The sequence below is a fragment of the Hypanus sabinus genome, chromosome 18, assembly GCF_030144855.1.
Source record: "Hypanus sabinus isolate sHypSab1 chromosome 18, sHypSab1.hap1, whole genome shotgun sequence".
Taxonomy (NCBI): Eukaryota; Metazoa; Chordata; class Chondrichthyes; order Myliobatiformes; family Dasyatidae; genus Hypanus; species Hypanus sabinus.
Window position 1 is genome coordinate 65,747,767 of NC_082723.1, and position 18,579 is coordinate 65,766,345.

General features: G+C 53.5%; 1 protein-coding gene across 11 annotated transcripts in view; it reads right to left on the reverse strand.

Moving 5' to 3' along the window:
* rimbp2b (RIMS binding protein 2b) overlaps nt 1–18,579 on the reverse strand; it is a 239,296-nt gene that overhangs the window by 63,159 nt on the left and 157,558 nt on the right. For 10 of the 11 annotated variants that reach the window (XM_059994581.1, XM_059994576.1, XM_059994574.1 and 7 more), the window contains 8 exons: nt 17,799–17,929; nt 16,093–16,172; nt 14,611–14,720; nt 10,294–11,130; nt 5,267–5,418; nt 4,400–4,861; nt 2,685–2,837; nt 939–1,094 (listed from right to left, as the gene is read on the reverse strand). In XM_059994581.1, the coding sequence (XP_059850564.1) occupies nt 939–1,094; nt 2,685–2,837; nt 4,400–4,861; nt 5,267–5,418; nt 10,294–11,130; nt 14,611–14,720; nt 16,093–16,172; nt 17,799–17,929 (2,081 nt within the window). Of the gene's footprint in view, nt 1–938; nt 1,095–2,684; nt 2,838–4,399; nt 4,862–5,266; nt 5,419–10,293; nt 11,131–14,610; nt 14,721–16,092; nt 16,173–17,360; nt 17,669–17,798; nt 17,930–18,579 lie in introns of those variants that run through there. The other variant, XM_059994582.1, reaches the window with a different exon arrangement.

Below are 18,579 nucleotides of genomic sequence, written 5' to 3' on the forward strand. Positions count from 1 at the left end.
CTGCCCGCTTCCTCGGGAATAATGCGGAGTTTGTTGGCGTGTGGGGCGGCGCCAGTCTGAGCCCCGCCGACAATCTCACTCTCACAGCACAGCTACAAGCGGTGGTTAAACAGCAATCGAGAGCGCGGGAAACAGTGAATGAAGAAAAGAAAATAAAGACAAGAGTTAGTTTCCGGGGCCGGTGGTGGGGAGGGAGAGCCTACAGCCCGCCCCGGCCAGGAGGCAGCATGCTTCACACGGGCAGTCTGTTAAACAATAAGGTCATAGCTGAGACGCTACTGAAACACTGAGGGTTGCGAGCTGGACACAAACACCCACCCACCAGACCCCCCACGACCCCCTCCCCACCACTCCCGGCTGTTGAATGAGGCAGGCAGACCAATGTGTTAGCACAAAGCAAGCGGATGGTAACAAGACAGGAGGGAGCCGAGCGCCCACCCAAAGCCCGGAGTCACCGGGCCGGCTGCACTCCGGGACCCCGGGAAATGGGGGAGGTCCCGACACTGGGTGATCTTGTGGCATTGGACTGTGAACCACGGCAGTACTGATTGGGGATTGGACGATCTCATGGGATTGGACTGTGCACCTCAGCAGTGCCCACTGGGGACTGGGCGATCTGGTGGGGTCGGACTGGGTAGGGGGTCTCACTGCCCGTTTTACTGGGCACCCTTTCACCTGCATCCCACCCACTGTTCCCCCTCCAACGTCTCTGTCAGCTAAACTGACAGCTTCTTTGCCTGGGCTCTGCTGAAGGGTGTTCAGCCTGAGACGTGGTTTCTGCTTCTCTCTCCTTGGGTGCTGCCTGACGGGTGTGTCTACTTCCGCGGCCCGAGGGCACAGCAGGGGTGCGGTGGGCGTGCAGCCCGGTGGTTCTGGGCTCCGAACCGCTGTCGGCGACGGGCCGGGTTGGCGCACGGCCTCGCGTGGGCTGGGCTTACCTTCAGGGCGGTGTGTGAAGTCGCACTGTGCCTTCTCCTACCACCCTCATCCAACAGCATCTCCGAGTAGAGCTCCTCCTCGTCCTCCTCCATGATGTCGGAAAGGTCAGATCCCCGACTGCTCTCCGAGTGGTAGCTGTCTGCGTGCCCATAGTGCTGCCGACAAACGAGAAGCAGGAGAGTGACGGTTCACAGGGGTGCATCAATCGCCCACCCCCCGCATCGTGATGTCCAACACGCCCCAGGTTCCTCAGCATTGGGCAAGGTGCTGTTACAGCTCAGGGTGTCAGATTCCAAAGTTTTATTCCTGCATCCTCTATAAGAAAGTTTGTGTGCTCCTCCTCATTACTGCATGGGTTTCCTCCCATGGACCAAGGAAGACTCCAGTTGTGATGACTAGTCATGCCACTGGACCTGTAGTTCTGAGATCGAGAGGCCGGAACTGCCCCAGTGCAACAGCTTTTCCACAAGACCACGAGGTACAGGAGCAGAATTAGGCCATTTGGCCCATCGAGTCTGCTCTGCCATTTCATCATGGCTGATCCATTTCCCTCTCAGTCCCGGTCTCCTGCCTTCTTCCTGACTAATCAAAAATCTATCAACCGCTGCCTTAAATATACCCAAAGACAGCCTCCAGTGGCAATGAATTGCACAGATTCACCACCCTCTGGCTAAAGAAATTCCTCCTCCTCTCCGTTCTAAAAGGACGCCCCTCTATACTGAGGTCTTAAGACTTTCCACCATAGGAAAAACCCTTTTCACATTCACTCTATTGAGGCATTTCAGCGTTTGCTGGGTTTCAGTAAGGTCACCCCTCATTCCCTGGAACTCCAGTGAGTAGAGGCTCAGAGCCAGCAAGCTCTCCTTGTATGACGATGCCGGAATCATTTTGGTGAACTCTCTCCAAAGTCACACCGGTTTGTAGATTAACTGATCATTGTAAATTGTCCCGTGGTTAGACCAGGGATTAAATAGGTAGGCACTGGGTAGCACATGTCGGTGGGCCAGAAGGGCCTGTTCTACACTGTATCTCTAAATAAATAAACATGGGGAGAGACCAGCTCGGGAAATCCTGGGACCAGCACCTACTGCGTGGGCCAGCAGAAAGAAGCCATCTTCTTTCTTAGAAGCTTGAGTAGATTTGCCATGTCACCAAAAACTCTCGCAAACATCTGTAACGGAGAATGTTCTAACTGGTTACATCACGGCTTGGCATTCAAACACCAGTTTGGTTAGCCTTAAACTGGGGGATTGCTGGGCAATGTGGATCGAGGGGCTGGCAGGGCCTGTTCCGTGCTGTATCTCAACAAATAAGAAAGCAGCATCTATCATCAGGCATCAGGGATACTCCCCCCGCCCCCAACCATCCAGGCCATAAATACAAGAGATTCTGCAAATGCTGGAAATACAATGAAACACACACAAAATTCTGAAGGAACTCGGCAAGTCCATGCCAGCAGAGTAAGAACAGAGCTTGGTGAAAGGTCCCAGCCCGATATGTTGACTGTTTATTAATTTCCACAGGTGCTGCCCGACCTGTTGAGTTCCTCCAGCATTTTGTGTTTGTTGCTCAAGATTTCCAGCATCTGCAGAATCTCTGTTTTCACACTCTTTCTCCGCGGCTGCTACCTGACCCGCCGAGTGTTTTCCCTGCATATTTTTTCACTCTATTTCGGGTCTTCAGCAGCTGCAGGGTCTCCGACACCTATGGAAGGAAAGGATCTGAAATGATCTGCGAGCACTCACCTGTCTGCCCAGCTCAGAACGCCTCAGAAACTCGTCCACGGACGCACCGGGCCTCTTGATGCTGTGGGCATCGTAATCCTCCTCCTCCTCCTCGTCTGAGTTCTCCTGCTGGAAGGTGTTGCTCCTCTGGCTGAATGCGCTCCTTTTCTCAGCCTGAAAATGATGGGCCGAATGGTCAGTCGCAGGCAGAGAGCTCATCACCAGCAAGCACCAGGGTCAAGATGCCCACGTTAGGATTAGTGTGTTGGGGAAATGGTACATTGGCATCGGAGGCACAGTGACATGTGGGCTGCCCTTGGCACATCCTCGGACTGCGTTGGTCATTGGCACAAACGACATATCTCACTGTACGAATGAGAGGGGATCTTGTAGAAACATATAAAGTTATGAAAGGGATAGATAAGATAGAGGCAGGAAAGTTGTTTGCACTGGTAGGTGAGACTAGAACTAAGGGACGTAGCCTCAAGATTTGGGGGAGTAGATTTAGGACAGAGATGAGGAGGAACCGCTTTTCCCAGGGAGCGGTGAATCTGTGGAATTCTCTGCCCAATGAAGCAGTGGAGGCTGCCTCAGAAAATATATTTAAAACAAAGTTGGATGGATTTTTGTACAGTAGAGGAATTAAGGATTATGGGGAAAAGGCAGGTAGGTGGAGATGAGTTCATGGTCAGATCAGCCATGATCTTATTGAATGGCAGAGCAGGCTCGATGGGCCAGATGGCCTACTCCTGCTCCTATTTCTCATGTTATGTTAATTAAATATAATCTTTAACTTTTCTTCACTGCCTCACCAAAACAAAGGACAAATACAAAGGGTTCTGAAGTAACACATGGAAAATTCTTTTCAAGTGAGTTAACTTGCAGGTTGAGTCGGTGGTGAGGAAGGCAAATGCAATGTTAGCATTCATTTCAAGAGGTCTAGAATACAAGAGCAGGGATATAACACTGAAGCTTTATGAGGCAATGGTGAGGCCTCACCTTGAGTATTGTGAACAGTTTTGGGCTCCTTGTCTAAGAAAAGATGTGCTGGTATTGGAGGGGGTCCAGAAGATGTTCACAAGGAGGATTTTGGGAGTGAAAGGGTTATCATGTGAGGAATGTTTGATGGCTCTGGGCCTGTACTCGCTGGAATTTAGAAGGACAAGAGGGGGATCTCATTGAAACCTTTTGAATGTTGAAAGACCTAGACAGAATAGATGTGGAAAGGATGTTTCCCATGGAGTCTAGGACAAGAGGGCACAGCCTCAGGATAGAGGGGCATCTATTTAAACCAGAGATGCAGAGAAATTTCTTTTGCCAGAGGGTGGTGAATTTGTGGAATTTGTTACCACAAGCAGCTGTGGAAGCCAGGTCACTGGATCCATTTAAAGTAGAGATTGATGGGTTCTTGACTGGCCGTGGCATCAAAGGTTACGGGGAGAAGGCCAGGAGTGGGGCTGAGGTGGAGGTAAAAAAGGATCAGCCATGATTCAATGGCTTATTCTGCTCCTATGTCTTACGAAGTCTTGAAGGTGCCGGACAGCTGTGGTGTGGCAGGGATGGGCCGAATCGAGGCATTGGAACCCAGGGAATGAGCAAATATTCATCAGGTACACAGTCTCTGCTCCTCACATTGGTCAACATTTAATTTGGGCCTAACCACAGACACAGGAAGGGTTACCCTTTAGAGAATGGGGTACGGTCAGTGTGTGGTGTGAGTAAGGAGAGGGGTTCACCTTGTTGCTCTCTGTGATGCGCTCGGCCGCCTCTCGAGCCATCGCTTTTGCCATGCTGTTTGAGATCGGTGCTCCCTGGGGCTGCGGCAGGATTCTCTGCGGTGACGGTGACCTGGCACTGCCGCTCCGGTTGGCGTAGCCGGGCACAGTGGGCTCCAACGATGATCTGTGGAGCTGAGGTGGGGTGGGCACTGGCTCCCATGGCCCATCGCTCTGCGGCACTGGGCCTAGTGGCTGCTCTTTGGTATCGGGCACTTTGGCACTCGGTGGCGGCTGGGGTCTGGCGGGGGCGCGAGGCAGGCAAGACCCCAGCAGCTCGGCCGGGATCGCAGCAGCACACGAGTCCTCGGACTCTCCCTGTGCCGACACCGTCCGCACAATGATCTCCCTGGTCTCCAAGTTCTGTATCCGCAGGTAATCTACGATGACGCTCTCTGCCGTGGCCATCTTCACTTCTGCAACCTGGGGTCACAACACAAAAACAGCAACATTCCCAGGCAGAGACCCCCAAAGCAATCAGCATGATGGGAAGAGGCAATCACGTGGAAATGGGGGAGATGGGGGCAGAGGGGGAGTGAGAAAATGGTGTGAGCAATCGCAGTGCAGGGGAGATGGGTGTGAGAAGATGGAGAGGTGCAGAAGCGGGGAGACGGGTGGGATGGGTGCAAGGAAATGGCGGAGAGGGGCAGGAATGGAGAGGCAGGGAGGATTCAAGTGGGGAATGTAAAGAGGTTGGTGAGGAAATATCTTGAGCTGAGAATATCCTCAGTGTTGGACATCCCCACCCTGTTCATCTACCCCTCTCCCCATCCCATCCCCTCCCAACCCGGGGACGCCCCTCTCCTGAACGGAGCATCCGGGGTTTACCTTCTGGCCCTTGGCGCAGACGCTGTAGCCGGTGACTCGGGCTCCATTGGAGGTCCCCGTTGAGGTGAGGGGAGGGGGCTTCCAGTTAATCTGCAGGGTTCCTGGGGTCATGCCAACCTGCACTGTCACATCCTGAGGGGGTGCAGGGGGTCCTGAGCACAGAAGTCAGGGGTTACTGAACAGGATAACCCCCAATCCTGACCGCAAACCCCATCTACTACAGAGGGTCATCCGAATCCCACCCTCAAACTCAAACCCAACCCTGAGCCAGCGTCAAGTCTACTCTACCCTCAACTCTAAAACTGGCCCACCTACCCCATTCACTACACTCTGATGCACCACACCCTCAGTCCCAAACCAAACACCAATCCTGACCATCCAAACCTGATCCCGAATACAACACCCATTCACTACACCACCCCTCAACGCCAAACTCAACTCGATGTCTGACCATTCACCAAACCAACTCCACCCTCAACCCCAAATCTGAACCATAATCAAACCTCCTGCCAAACTCCACTCCATGGCACACCTACCCCACTCACTACACTCTGAACCACACCCAATTCCAATCTTGACCACAATCCCCATCCACTCATCTCAAACCCACCAACAACCCCAAAACTGATCTGTCACACCCTCAACTCCAAATCCAACCCTGACCACAACCCCCGCCACTACACTGACTGTCTCACTTTCAACCTCCAACTCCATACCAAACCCAAAGCACTACACACTGAACCTCAAACCCAACCCTGTCCACAATCTCCATCCCATCATACCATCAACCTGAACCCTGGACCAACACCAACCCTACTACTAAACCCAATCCAACGAAGACCACAATCCCAAGACACTATGCTGAGCTATCTCAACCCCACCGACAACCCCAGACCCCATCCCAATCCTGACCACAATCCTCATCTCCACCTACTCAACCACCTCCAATCCAAACCCCACCAACGTGACCCACTGCACTCCAACCCCCATCCAACCTCAACCACTCCACTCCAACACGACCTAACACCTCTTCAACCCTACCCCACTCACTCCACTCCAAACCCACCCACTCATCTCCAAACCCCACCCAATCCCACCCACTCCACTTCAACACCACCCAATGTCACCCCATCCACTCCACTCCAATCCCACCAAAACCCAACCACTCCACTCCAACCCCCATCCAACCTCAACTACTACACTCCAACACATTCTAACACCACTTCAACCCTACCCCACTCACTCCACTCCAAACCCCTTACAACACCTTCCATTCAAGCCTGCATCATCAGCGATCCAAGCCCCACCTAACATGACCCAATGCACCTCTGCCCCCACCAAACCCCTTCCCACTCCACTCCAACCCCCACCCACTCCACTCCTTCCCCTGCCCAACCCCACCCACTCCACTTCAACACCACCCAAAGTCACCCCATCCACTGCACTCCAATCCCACCAAAACCCACCCACTCCTCTCCAAACCCCACCCACTCCACTCCTTCCCCTGCCCAACCCCACCCACTCCACTTCAACACCACCCAAAGTCACCCCATCCACTGCACTCCAATCCCACCAAAACCCACCCACTCCTCTCCAAACCCCACCCACTCCACTCCTTCCCCTGCCCAACCCCACCCACTCCACTTCAACACCACCCAAAGTCACCCCATCCACTGCACTCCAATCCCACCAAAACCCAACCACTCCTCTCCAAACACCACCCAACCCACCCACTCCTCTCCAAACCCCACCCACTCCACTCCTTCCCCTGCCCAACCCCACCCACTCCACTTCAACACCACCCAAAGTCACCCCATCCACTGCACTCCAATCCCACCAAAACCCAACCACTCCACTCCAACCCCCATCCAACCCACCCACTCCACTTCAACACCACCCAAAGTCACCCCATCCACTGCACTCCAATCCCACCAAAACCCAACCACTCCACTCCAACCCCATCCAACCCACCCACTCCTCTTCCAACCCCCCCACTCCACTCCTTCCCCTGCCCAACCCCACCCACTCCACTTCAACACCACCCAAAGTCACCCCATCCACTGCACTCCAATCCCACCAAAACCCAACCACTCCACTCCAACCCCCATCCAACCCACCCACTCCTCTTCCAACCCCCCACTCCACTCCTTCCCCTGCCCAACCCCACCCACTCCACTTCAACACCACCCAAAGTCACCCCATCCACTGCACTCCAATCCCACCAAAACCCAACCACTCCACTCCAACCCCCATCCAACCCACCCACTCCTCTTCCAACCCCCCCACTCCACTCCTTCCCCTGCCCAACCCCACCCACTCCACTTCAACACCACCCAAAGTCACCCCATCCACTGCACTCCAATCCCACCAAAACCCAACCACTCCTCTCCAAACACCACCCAACCCACCCACTCCTCTCCAAACCCCACCCACTCCACTCCTTCCCCTGCCCAACCCCACCCACTCCACTTCAACACCACCCAAAGTCACCCCATCCACTGCACTCCAATCCCACCAAAACCCAACCACTCCTCTCCAAACACCACCCAACCCACCCACTCCTCTCCAAACCCCACCCACTCCACTCCTTCCCCTGCCCAACCCCACCCACTCCACTTCAACACCACCCAAAGTCACCCCATCCACTGCACTCCAATCCCACCAAAACCCAACCACTCCACTCCAACCCCCATCCAACCCACCCACTCCACTTCAACACCACCCAAAGTCACCCCATCCACTGCACTCCAATCCCACCAAAACCCAACCACTCCACTCCAACCCCATCCAACCCACCCACTCCTCTTCCAACCCCCCCCACTCCACTCCTTCCCCTGCCCAACCCCACCCACTCCACTTCAACACCACCCAAAGTCACCCCATCCACTGCACTCCAATCCCACCAAAACCCAACCACTCCACTCCAACCCCCATCCAACCCACCCACTCCTCTTCCAACCCCCCACTCCACTCCTTCCCCTGCCCAACCCCACCCACTCCACTTCAACACCACCCAAAGTCACCCCATCCACTGCACTCCAATCCCACCAAAACCCAACCACTCCACTCCAACCCCCATCCAACCCACCCACTCCTCTTCCAACCCCCCCACTCCACTCCTTCCCCTGCCCAACCCCACCCACTCCACTTCAACACCACCCAAAGTCACCCCATCCACTGCACTCCAATCCCACCAAAACCCAACCACTCCTCTCCAAACACCACCCAACCCACCCACTCCTCTCCAAACCCCACCCACTCCACTCCTTCCCCTGCCCAACCCCACCCACTCCACTTCAACACCACCCAAAGTCACCCCATCCACTGCACTCCAATCCCACCAAAACCCAACCACTCCACTCCAACCCCCATCCAACCCACCCACTCCACTTCAACACCACCCAAAGTCACCCCATCCACTGCACTCCAATCCCACCAAAACCCAACCACTCCACTCCAACCCCCATCCAACCCAGCCACTCCACTTCAACACCACCCAAAGTCACCCCATCCACTGCACTCCAATCCCACCAAAACCCAACCACTCCACTCCAACCCCCATCCAACCCACCCACTCCTCTTCCAACCCCCCCACTCCACTCCTTCCCCTGCCCAACCCCACCCACTCCACTTCAACACCACCCAAAGTCACCCCATCCACTGCACTCCAATCCCACCAAAACCCAACCACTCCACTCCAACCCCCATCCAACCCACCCACTCCTCTTCCAACCCCCCCACTCCACTCCTTCCCCTGCCCAACCCCACCCACTCCACTTCAACACCACCCAAAGTCACCCCATCCACTGCACTCCAATCCCACCAAAACCCAACCACTCCACTCCAACCCCCATCCAACCCACCCACTCCTCTTCCAACCCCCCCACTCCACTCCTTCCCCTGCCCAACCCCACCCACTCCACTTCAACACCACCCAAAGTCACCCCATCCACTGCACTCCAATCCCACCAAAACCCAACCACTCCAAACCCCATCACAACCCCACTGAGGGATAGAAGCCACGCCCAAAGCCTGCTCCCTTGCAGGAATTCCCTTGTGGAAGGGAAGCGTCTGTTCTTATTAATGTGCTGTGAAGCAACATGGGAGAGTTTCACTGGGTGAGGGGTGCTATGGAAATGCAGCTGTGACCGCCGGTAGAGCAGCGTTTTTCACTAAAACCCGTGTGACCTCTGGGCTGAATCACAGTGAAATGGAGAGTTGTTAAAAAGGCTGTTGTTCCTCACCTGAGAGTCTGGTAGTTGAGGACAGCATCACTGGGTGGGCACTGGGAGGGGTCATGTTCAGGGTCAGGGGTCAGCCATGGTCAGGGTGAGAGGATGGCTGTGGTCGGAGTCAGGAGACATTTGGAGTCAAAATTAACAAAAGGTCATCTCTTGGAAATCTTCCCCAGTAACCTGGGTGATCAGGTCCAGTTCCAAAGGTTCCCCAATCTTGGGGCAGTGAATGGGATCTCCCCGGGACTGTGCAGGTGGGCTACCCCCTGAGCCAGTGAGGAGGTGTCAAAATTCACATCAAGATTGTTTAACGTCATTTCCAGTTCACAAGTGTAAAGGAGGGCATAATAATTATTACTGTGGATCTGATGCAGCACAAAAAACACGATAAGATAAAGAACACAATAATAAAACAGCACAATAAATATAAAATGCATAAGATTGCTTATATATGGAGATTGACTGTATGTCCATAAAGTGATGCTGGACACAGGAGTGTCTGTACGTTAGGCAACTCTGACAGGAAATGATAAAGTAGTGGTGCTGGGGGTGTGGAGGGGTGGGTTAGTGGGTGGAGGTGTTGATCAGCCTTACTGCTTGGGGAAACGTTTTTTGAGTCTGGTGGTCCTGGTGTGGATGCTACACAGCCTCCTCCCTGATGGGAGTGGGACAAACAGTCCATGAGTTGGGTGGGTGGGATCCTTCACGACGTCACTGGCCCTTTTCTGGCACCTTTCCGTATGTTTATCCTTGATGGTCAATGCATGGGAGGGTGGGGGACGCGTGTCGTACCTGTGGGCAGGGTGCAGAATTCCACGGTGCCCTCGCGGTGCTGACGCTGTTCGAGGGGCAGCTGCCAGGGCACCTGGTGAGGTTCGGCCACTGCCTTCACGGTGCACGTCATGCAGGGCCGCAGGTTGAAGAACTGGTACTTGTAGCTGGCGGCCCCGACCACGTCGAACTCCTCCCCATTGAGGAAGATGGTGTGGCTGTAGTTACTGTTGCTGGGCTGCCAGGAGACCTCGGCTGTCGTCTGCGAGATGTTGTCAACCCTCAGGTGGGAGGGGGCCACGCACACGTCCTTGCCCACCAGCAGAGTGCACCTTAGCTCATCTGAGGTGCCACGGTCCGTCACGCTCTGGACGGAGATGCGGTAGGTGAAGTTGGCTAGGTTGAGTTTCTCGATTAGCGCCTTAGTCCTGCCTCCTGCGGGGATGTTAGTCCGCACCTCTTTGTCGACCAGGACATTGTAGCTAAGTACGGTCCCCCAACTGGAGGGCACAGACGCTGGCTCCCAGCCAACGATCACCGTCCTGCCCAGTTGTTTAATCAGGCTAATCTTCCGGGGATAAGGCACGATGTCTTCGCCGATCTCATCGATGCTGACGTCCAGCACCCCTGGGCTGTTGTTATACATCTGCACCGGGGGTTGATTCAGCAACGACCCGTCCGCTTTGACGTTCGGCGGCGCGGGGTCACTGTGGAGATGGAGGTCCACATGGTTCATGTCAGAGTTTGGCAGGTTACTATCCAGCTCTATGTCCGCAGGGTGGGTGAGCAGGTCCTCGTCCTGCAGCAAGGCCACAAAGTTTGAAGGGACCAGGCCTCGGCGACCATCCATCAACTCCCCTGTGGAGGCAGGGAACATGACTTGCGTTCCAGAACGATCTCAGAACCCCTACACCCCCAGAGTCATCCAACACCACAACGACACCCTGCACATCCAGGGGACACCCACACTTCCAGGGTTCATCCAGACTCAACATCTCCTCACACCCCCAGTGGTCATCCAGACTCAACATCTCCCCACACCCCCAGTGGTCATCCACACCTCAACATCTCCCCACACCCCCAGTGGTCATCCAGACTCAACATCTCCCCACACCCCCCGTGGTCATCCACACCTCAACATCTCCCCACACCCCCCGTGGTCATCCATACCTCAACATCTCCCCACACCCCCCATGGTCATCCACACCTCAACATCTCCCCACACCCCCAGTGGTCATCCACACCTCAACATCTCCCCACACCCCCAGTGGTCATCCATACCTCAACATCTGCCCACACCCCCAGTGGTCATCCACACCTCAACATCTCCCCACACCCCCAGTGGTCATCCACACCTCAACATCTCCCCACACCCCCAGTGGTCATCCAGACTCAACATCTCCCCACACACCCAGTGGTCATCCACACCTCAACATCTCCCCACACCCCCAGTGGTCATCCACACCTCAACATCTCCCCACACCCCCAGTGGTCATCCATACCTCAACATCTCCCCACACCCCCAGTGGTCATCCAGACTCAACATCTCCCCACACCCCCAGTGGTCATCCATACCTCAACATCTCCCCACACCCCCAGTGGTCATCCAGACTCAACATCTCCCCACACACCCAGTGGTCATCCACACCTCAACATCTCCCCACACCCCCAGTGGTCATCCATACCTCAACATCTCCCCACACCCCCTGTGGTCATCCAGACTCAACATCTCCCCACACACCCAGTGGTCATCCATACCTCAACATCTGCCCACACACCCAGTGGTCATCCACACCTCAACATCTCCCCACACCCCCTGTAGTCATCCAGACTCAACATCTCCCCACACCCCCAGTGGTCATCCAGACTCAACATCTCCCCACACCCACAGTGGTCATCCATACCTCAACATCTGCCCACACCCCCAGTGGTTATCCATACCTCAACATCTGCCCGCACCCCCAGTGGTCATCCATACCTCAACATCTGCCCACACCCCCAGTGGTCATCCAGACTCTACATCTCCCCACACACCCAGTGGTCATCCAGACTCAACATCTCCCCACACCCCCAGTGGTCATCCATACCTCAACATCTCCCCACACCCCCAGTGGTCATCCACACCTCAACATCTGCCCACACCCCCAGTGGTCATCCAGACTCAACATCTCCCCACACCCCCAGTGGTCATCCAGACTCAATATCTCCCCACACCCCCAGTGGTCATCCAGACTCAACATCTCCCCACACACCCAGTGGTCATCCATACCTCAACATCTCCCCACACCCCCAGTGGTCATCCACACCTCAACATCTCCCCACACACCCCGTGGTCATCCAGACTCAACATCTCCCCACACCCCCCGTGGTCATCCAGACTCAACATCTCCCCACACCCCCCGTGGTCATCCATACCTCAACATCTCCCCACACCCCCAGTGGTCATCCAGACTCAACATCTCCCCACACCCCCAGTGGTCATCCATATCTCAACATCTCCCCACACACCCCGTGGTCATCCACACCTCAACATCTCCCCACACACCCCGTGGTCATCCACACCTCAACATCTCCCCACACCCCCAGTGGTCATCCAGACTCAACATCTCCCCACACCCCCCGTGGTCATCCATACCTCAACATCTCCCCACATCCCCAGTGGTCATCCAGACTCAACATCTGCCCACACCCCCAGTGGTCATCCACACCTCAACATCTCCCCACACCCCCAGTGGTCATCCACACCTCAACATCTCCCCACATCCCCAGTGGTCATCCAGACTCAACATCTCCCCACACACCCCGTGGTCATCCAGACTCAACATCTCCCCACACCCCCAGTGGTCATCCACACCTCAACATCTGCCCACACCCCCAGTGGTCATCCACACCTCAACATCTCCCCACATCCCCAGTGGTCATCCAGACTCAACATCTCCCCACACACCCCGTGGTCATCCACACCTCAACATCTCCCCACATCCCCAACTCTACACTTCCCACACTCCGTGTGAATCCCCACTCTTACAACCCCATGTTCTGTCCCCAACTTCCCACCACAGAGCCCGGTTCAAGGTGCCAGCTGTAGTCCCCACAAACCCTAAAAATTCTACCTTTATATATACAGTATACTCAAACTGCCCTGGGGGAGGAACATAGTAGGTCAGGCAGCGTCTACAGAAGTGAATAAATAATCATGTTTTGGGCTGAGACCCTATATCAGGACTGAGAATGAAGGGGGAAGATGGCAGAATGAAAAGGTGGGGGGAGGGAAAGGTGGTTGGCTGGAAGGTGATGGGTGAAGCCAGGTGGGTGGGAAAGGTGAATGGCTGGAGAGGAAGGAATCTAATAGGAGAGGAGAGCGGACCATAGGAGAAAGGGAAGGAGGAGGACGCCCAGGGGTAGGTGACAAGCAGGTGAGAAGTGGTAAAATATCAGGGTGGTAAATGGAGGAAGGGGAGAGAGGGGTGGCCTCATCTTAGCACCTTATATTCCATCTGGGTAACCTCCAACCTGATGGCATGAATATTGATTTCTCCTTCCAGTTGAAACATTTTTCCCTCCCGCTTCCCTTTTATGGGCTTCTTGTCACAACTATCAAGCAGGAGGTACAGGAGCCTGAGAGGACTCAGGAGCAGCAGCTTCCCTCCATTATCAGATCTCCGAATAGACATTCAACCCCTGAATGTTACCTTGCTATTCATTTTTTTTGCACGATCTATTTTTGTAATTTATAGTGATTTTTTTTTGTGTTACACCATGACGTTTCACATCAAGCCAGTGATAATAATCCTGACTCTGATTCTGAGCCAAGTCACGCTTGACCTGACCTGAACCCAAGAAGGACTAACCAAGCCAGGAGAGGTCGAAGATGTGTAACTTTTGCCAGAGGCTTCTGAGGGGAGGAGTTCTGAATTTCTGAAGATCAGACTCTGAACAGACAATGAACCCATGAACACTACCTCACTATTTTTTGCTCTATTTTTGCACTACTTATTTAATTTTATATCTATCTATCTATATCTTATTGTAATTTACAGATTTTTTTATTATTATGTATTACGATGGTCTGCTGCCGCAAAATAACAAATTTCACAACATAAACCTGATTCTGAATCTGAGGTGACCTATGGTGCACAGTCTGCCATTCACTGACCAGCACCAGCATGCATGGGGCATCCCACTGTGTCCCACGCACAGCCTGGGCTGAAATCAGTACGAATGGCCAGACCAACCCTGAGACAGTTGGAGGGAGGGGTTTCCGTGGGGTCTGTCCCCTCCTGCTCCCAGCTGACCGTAGCTAGGCCCAGACCAGCAGGAGCCCGATGCACTACAAACCTTCGTAGAAACCATCTTCGTCCATGTCTCCATAAACGTAGAGGTACTTCCCAGCCACGAGGGGGAGTTCTGCCTCAGGATGTTCATTTGGACCCTTGTAGGGGTTATAACTAGATTCAGAGAAAGAGAGAGGCAGGCGTCAGTTTCCAGGCTTGGGCCCCATGGTCGTGAAGCAATTGGCGCGAAACTATTAAAGCTCGGCGTCGGAGTGAGGTGTTCAATTCCGACACCAGCTGTAGGGAGTCGCTCCGTGGAAGTGTGGGTTTCCTCCGGGTGATCCAGTTCACTCCCACAGTCCAAAGACATTTTGGTCAGTAGGTTAACTGGCCATTGAAAATTGTCCGGTGATCAAATCGGGAGTTTCTGGGTAGTACGGCTCAAAGTGAGGCCGGAAGGACCTAGTCAGTACAGTATCTCTGGAATTTAATCTGTTTGTGGGAAACGACCCAATACTTCACACTTTCTCCTGTCCTGGGATTATACCGATTTCCGAGTCCTCACAGACCCAAAGAAGCAGGGTGAGGCAGAGCTCCTCCTGAGCACCACTGCTCGGAGGGACAGTGCTTCCTGACCAGCTCTTCCCCCCTCCTGTCATCGCTGGACAGCTGACCACTGCTGAGCTGGGCCACACCGTACTGTAGTGGTGGGTGAGGGCACTGATCATATTTGCCTACAATACAGGGGACCTTTTCAGCCAACTGAGACAGTGCAAGCTCAAGTCAAACCCTCCACTCCCCCTCCCTCCTCTTTTGTAAACTAATGCCCCCCCCATTCACTCAACCATCATATGTTTCACCCCCCCACCCTCTGCAACGGCCAACTGACCCACCAAACGGGCTCCCTGCAGACACAGTGAGGGAACTGAGTCACCTGGTCATAGGGAGAATGTGTGATCATATATACTGTGTATATGTGTATACATATACACACACACACTCACTCACTCAGACGCAAGCACAAATACTCATGCACACATACATACACATGAACACACACACACACACATCAACATACATCTCTTCGTTTGTCTATCGAAATCCGATGATGACATCCACTCCTTTAACGGTGAGATCTTTGATGACTATACAGTCCTATCCTGGACCCACAAGCTCTATTGCAGGTGGGACATGTATATGTGGTGGTGGTGGTAGTGATGGCAACCATGGCTGCATTTCTCCTGGTTCTCTTCTGCTGTCTTCTGGTTGTTCTTTCCATCTCCACAATACGAACCCCGTCCCTACACAGCTGTCACCAAGTGTTACGGTCGGCAGCAACATCCTCCAGGTCCTCAGGTCTGATCTTGCACTTCCTTATTTCCTTAAAGCATTCTTCATCTGATCCTTATAGCGATTCTTCAGCCCTCTGGCTCAGCGTTGACCATGATGTAGCTGGCCGTATAACACTCTGCGGGGTAGTACATACATACAAACACACACACACACACACACACACACACACACTCACAACAGTTTCACAGGTTACCTGTAGCGGGCAATACACAGGCGGACTCTCCCGGTGTACTTCATTTTGGGATTGCCACCGTCGGGTTCAACATCCATCTGCTGTCAGAGAACAGACGGAAACAAAGTCAGTTCCAGCTGACAAAAGCCAGACCCTCAAGCCTTCCCTTCCTACAGTGGAAACCGTCCTACTGAGACCCCCAAACCTTTCCCTTCCCTCAGCAGAACCATTCTTCTGAGATCCCAAAATTTTCCCTTCCCTCAACAGAACTATTCCTCTACAGTCCAGTACAGGTCCTTTGTCTCACAATGTTGTGTCAACCTTTAAACCTACTCCAACCCTTCCCTCCCACAAAGCGCTCCATTTTTCTATCATCCATGTTCCTGTCTAAGAGACTCTTAAATGTCCCCACCCAGCAGTGCACTTCACACCCCCACCACTCTCTGTGTAAAACTTACCTTTGACATCTCCCCAATACTTTCTTCTAATCACCTTAAAATTTTGCCCCCTTGTATCACCCATTTCCGCCCTGGGAAAAAGTCTCTGGCTCTCCACACGATCAATGCATCTTATCATCTTGAAAGCCTCTATCAAGTCAGCTCTCATCCTCCTTTGTTCCAAAGAGAAAAGCCCTAACTCACTCAGCCTCTATTCTCGAAGGCCTGAAGAAGCACTTCCGTCCAAAAAATTGCCAAGAACAATCCTGGATATCGAATCGGTGAAAATAAAAACATCAAAACATACAGTGAGCTGTATTGTTTGTGTCAACGGGCAACTCAGCCCGAGGATGTGCCAGGAGGAGCAGCCGGCAAGTGTCACTGCTCTTCCAGGGCCAACGTAGTGTGTCCGCAACTCGCCAACCCGAACCTGTAAGCCTTTAGAATGTGGGAGGAAACCCCTTACAGACAGCAGCAGGAATGGAACCCCCATCGGAGACGGCTGGCACTGGAAATGTATGTTAACCACTATGCTGCTGTGCCACTCATAAATCTCCTCTGCACCGTCTCCAAAGCTTCCACATCCTTCCTGTAATGAGGCAACCAGAGCTGAACACAATACTCCAAGCGTGGGCCTAACCAGAGCTGCAACGTTACCTCATGGCTCTTGACTAGCAAAAGTCCTCGTGCCTGATCGTGAGTCAATGACTGACCTCAGCACCTCATTCCTGCACTGACCCTGTACCCTTCGATCCCCCTCACCCGATCCAGAGGCTGAACAGAATGCGTTGGGAGGGAAGGATGGCTGACCGGTGTGGAAAGGAGCAGAGGGATTTTTGGTGTTGACGTTACCCTGGTTAGCGCATCACATGACCTGCAGACTCAGCAGGGTTCCAATTCCCAGAGTGCACCGGGCAGACAACAATAAGCAGCTGAGAATTAGATGTTCTGGGCGCCATGTTAGCGCAGGGGTCAGCGCGACACTGTCGCCACCTGGGGCGGTCCGGAGTTTGGAGTTCAATTCTAGCGACGTCTTTAAGGAGTTTGTACGATGGTTTCCTCCGGGTGCTCCGGTTTCCTCCCACAGTTTAAAGATGTATCAGTTAGTAGGTTAAACAGTCATTGTAAATTGTCCTGTGATTAGGCTAGTGTTAAATCGTTGGCTTGTTGGTCGCAAGGGGGCTGTAACTCTAAATAAAATAAAAGCCAACTGGATGATGTGTGGCACCAGAAGTCAATCTCTTCACGCAGAGTCTCACCACTTGACCCAAACTCTGCAGACTGACTGACCTCGGGGAGCTGGTCTTGGCCCACACTGCCAGCTGGACATCCAGGGAGGAGCTCTGGCTTCACGCCAGACATCGGAAAGGGTCTGATGTACTCGCAGATCACTGATTGGTGACCAGAAGGGAATTCATTACCTAGAAGGAGAGCACAGAGAGGTCGGTTCTTCAGCACACCTTGTCGCAACAATAGTCATAATAACTTTATGCATAGAGCACTTTCCATACAGATAATGTAGTTGGGTGGCAGAATGGTACAGAGTGTAGCACTTGGTAGCCGCCCCACCCCGATCTGGGTCACTCAAAGCCACGGGACCAGGTGGCGGACGGTCGTATGAGCAGCTGGTGCATATCACAGTCCTGGTTATGCAACCACTGACGCCAGGTAGACGATCTTCTATTTAATGTCTCCTCTTTCCTTTTTGAGGTGGCTGGGGTCCTACAGCTGCACTCAAACTGTGGTTCTTCATGGCGGTGGGTCCTCACTCTCGGAACTCGCCGAGCGGGCTAGCATTTTTGATACCTCCAGCAGCCTGGAAGACCTGCACCTTCGGGGTGTGGTCCTGAGGACGACCCAATTTGTTGCTGTGGCAGGAGCGATACCTCTCTCTCCCTTGATAGTGAGAGACAGAGAGCCTGTGGAATGACGAACTGTTGGGAAGGACAGTGGTGTTTGATGGTCTGCAGATCGTGGTCTCTGGAGGCTTATTATTGCATGGTGGGTGATGGGGGCTTATTATTGCATGGTGGGTGATGAGGGGCTTATTATTGCATGGTGGGTGATGGGG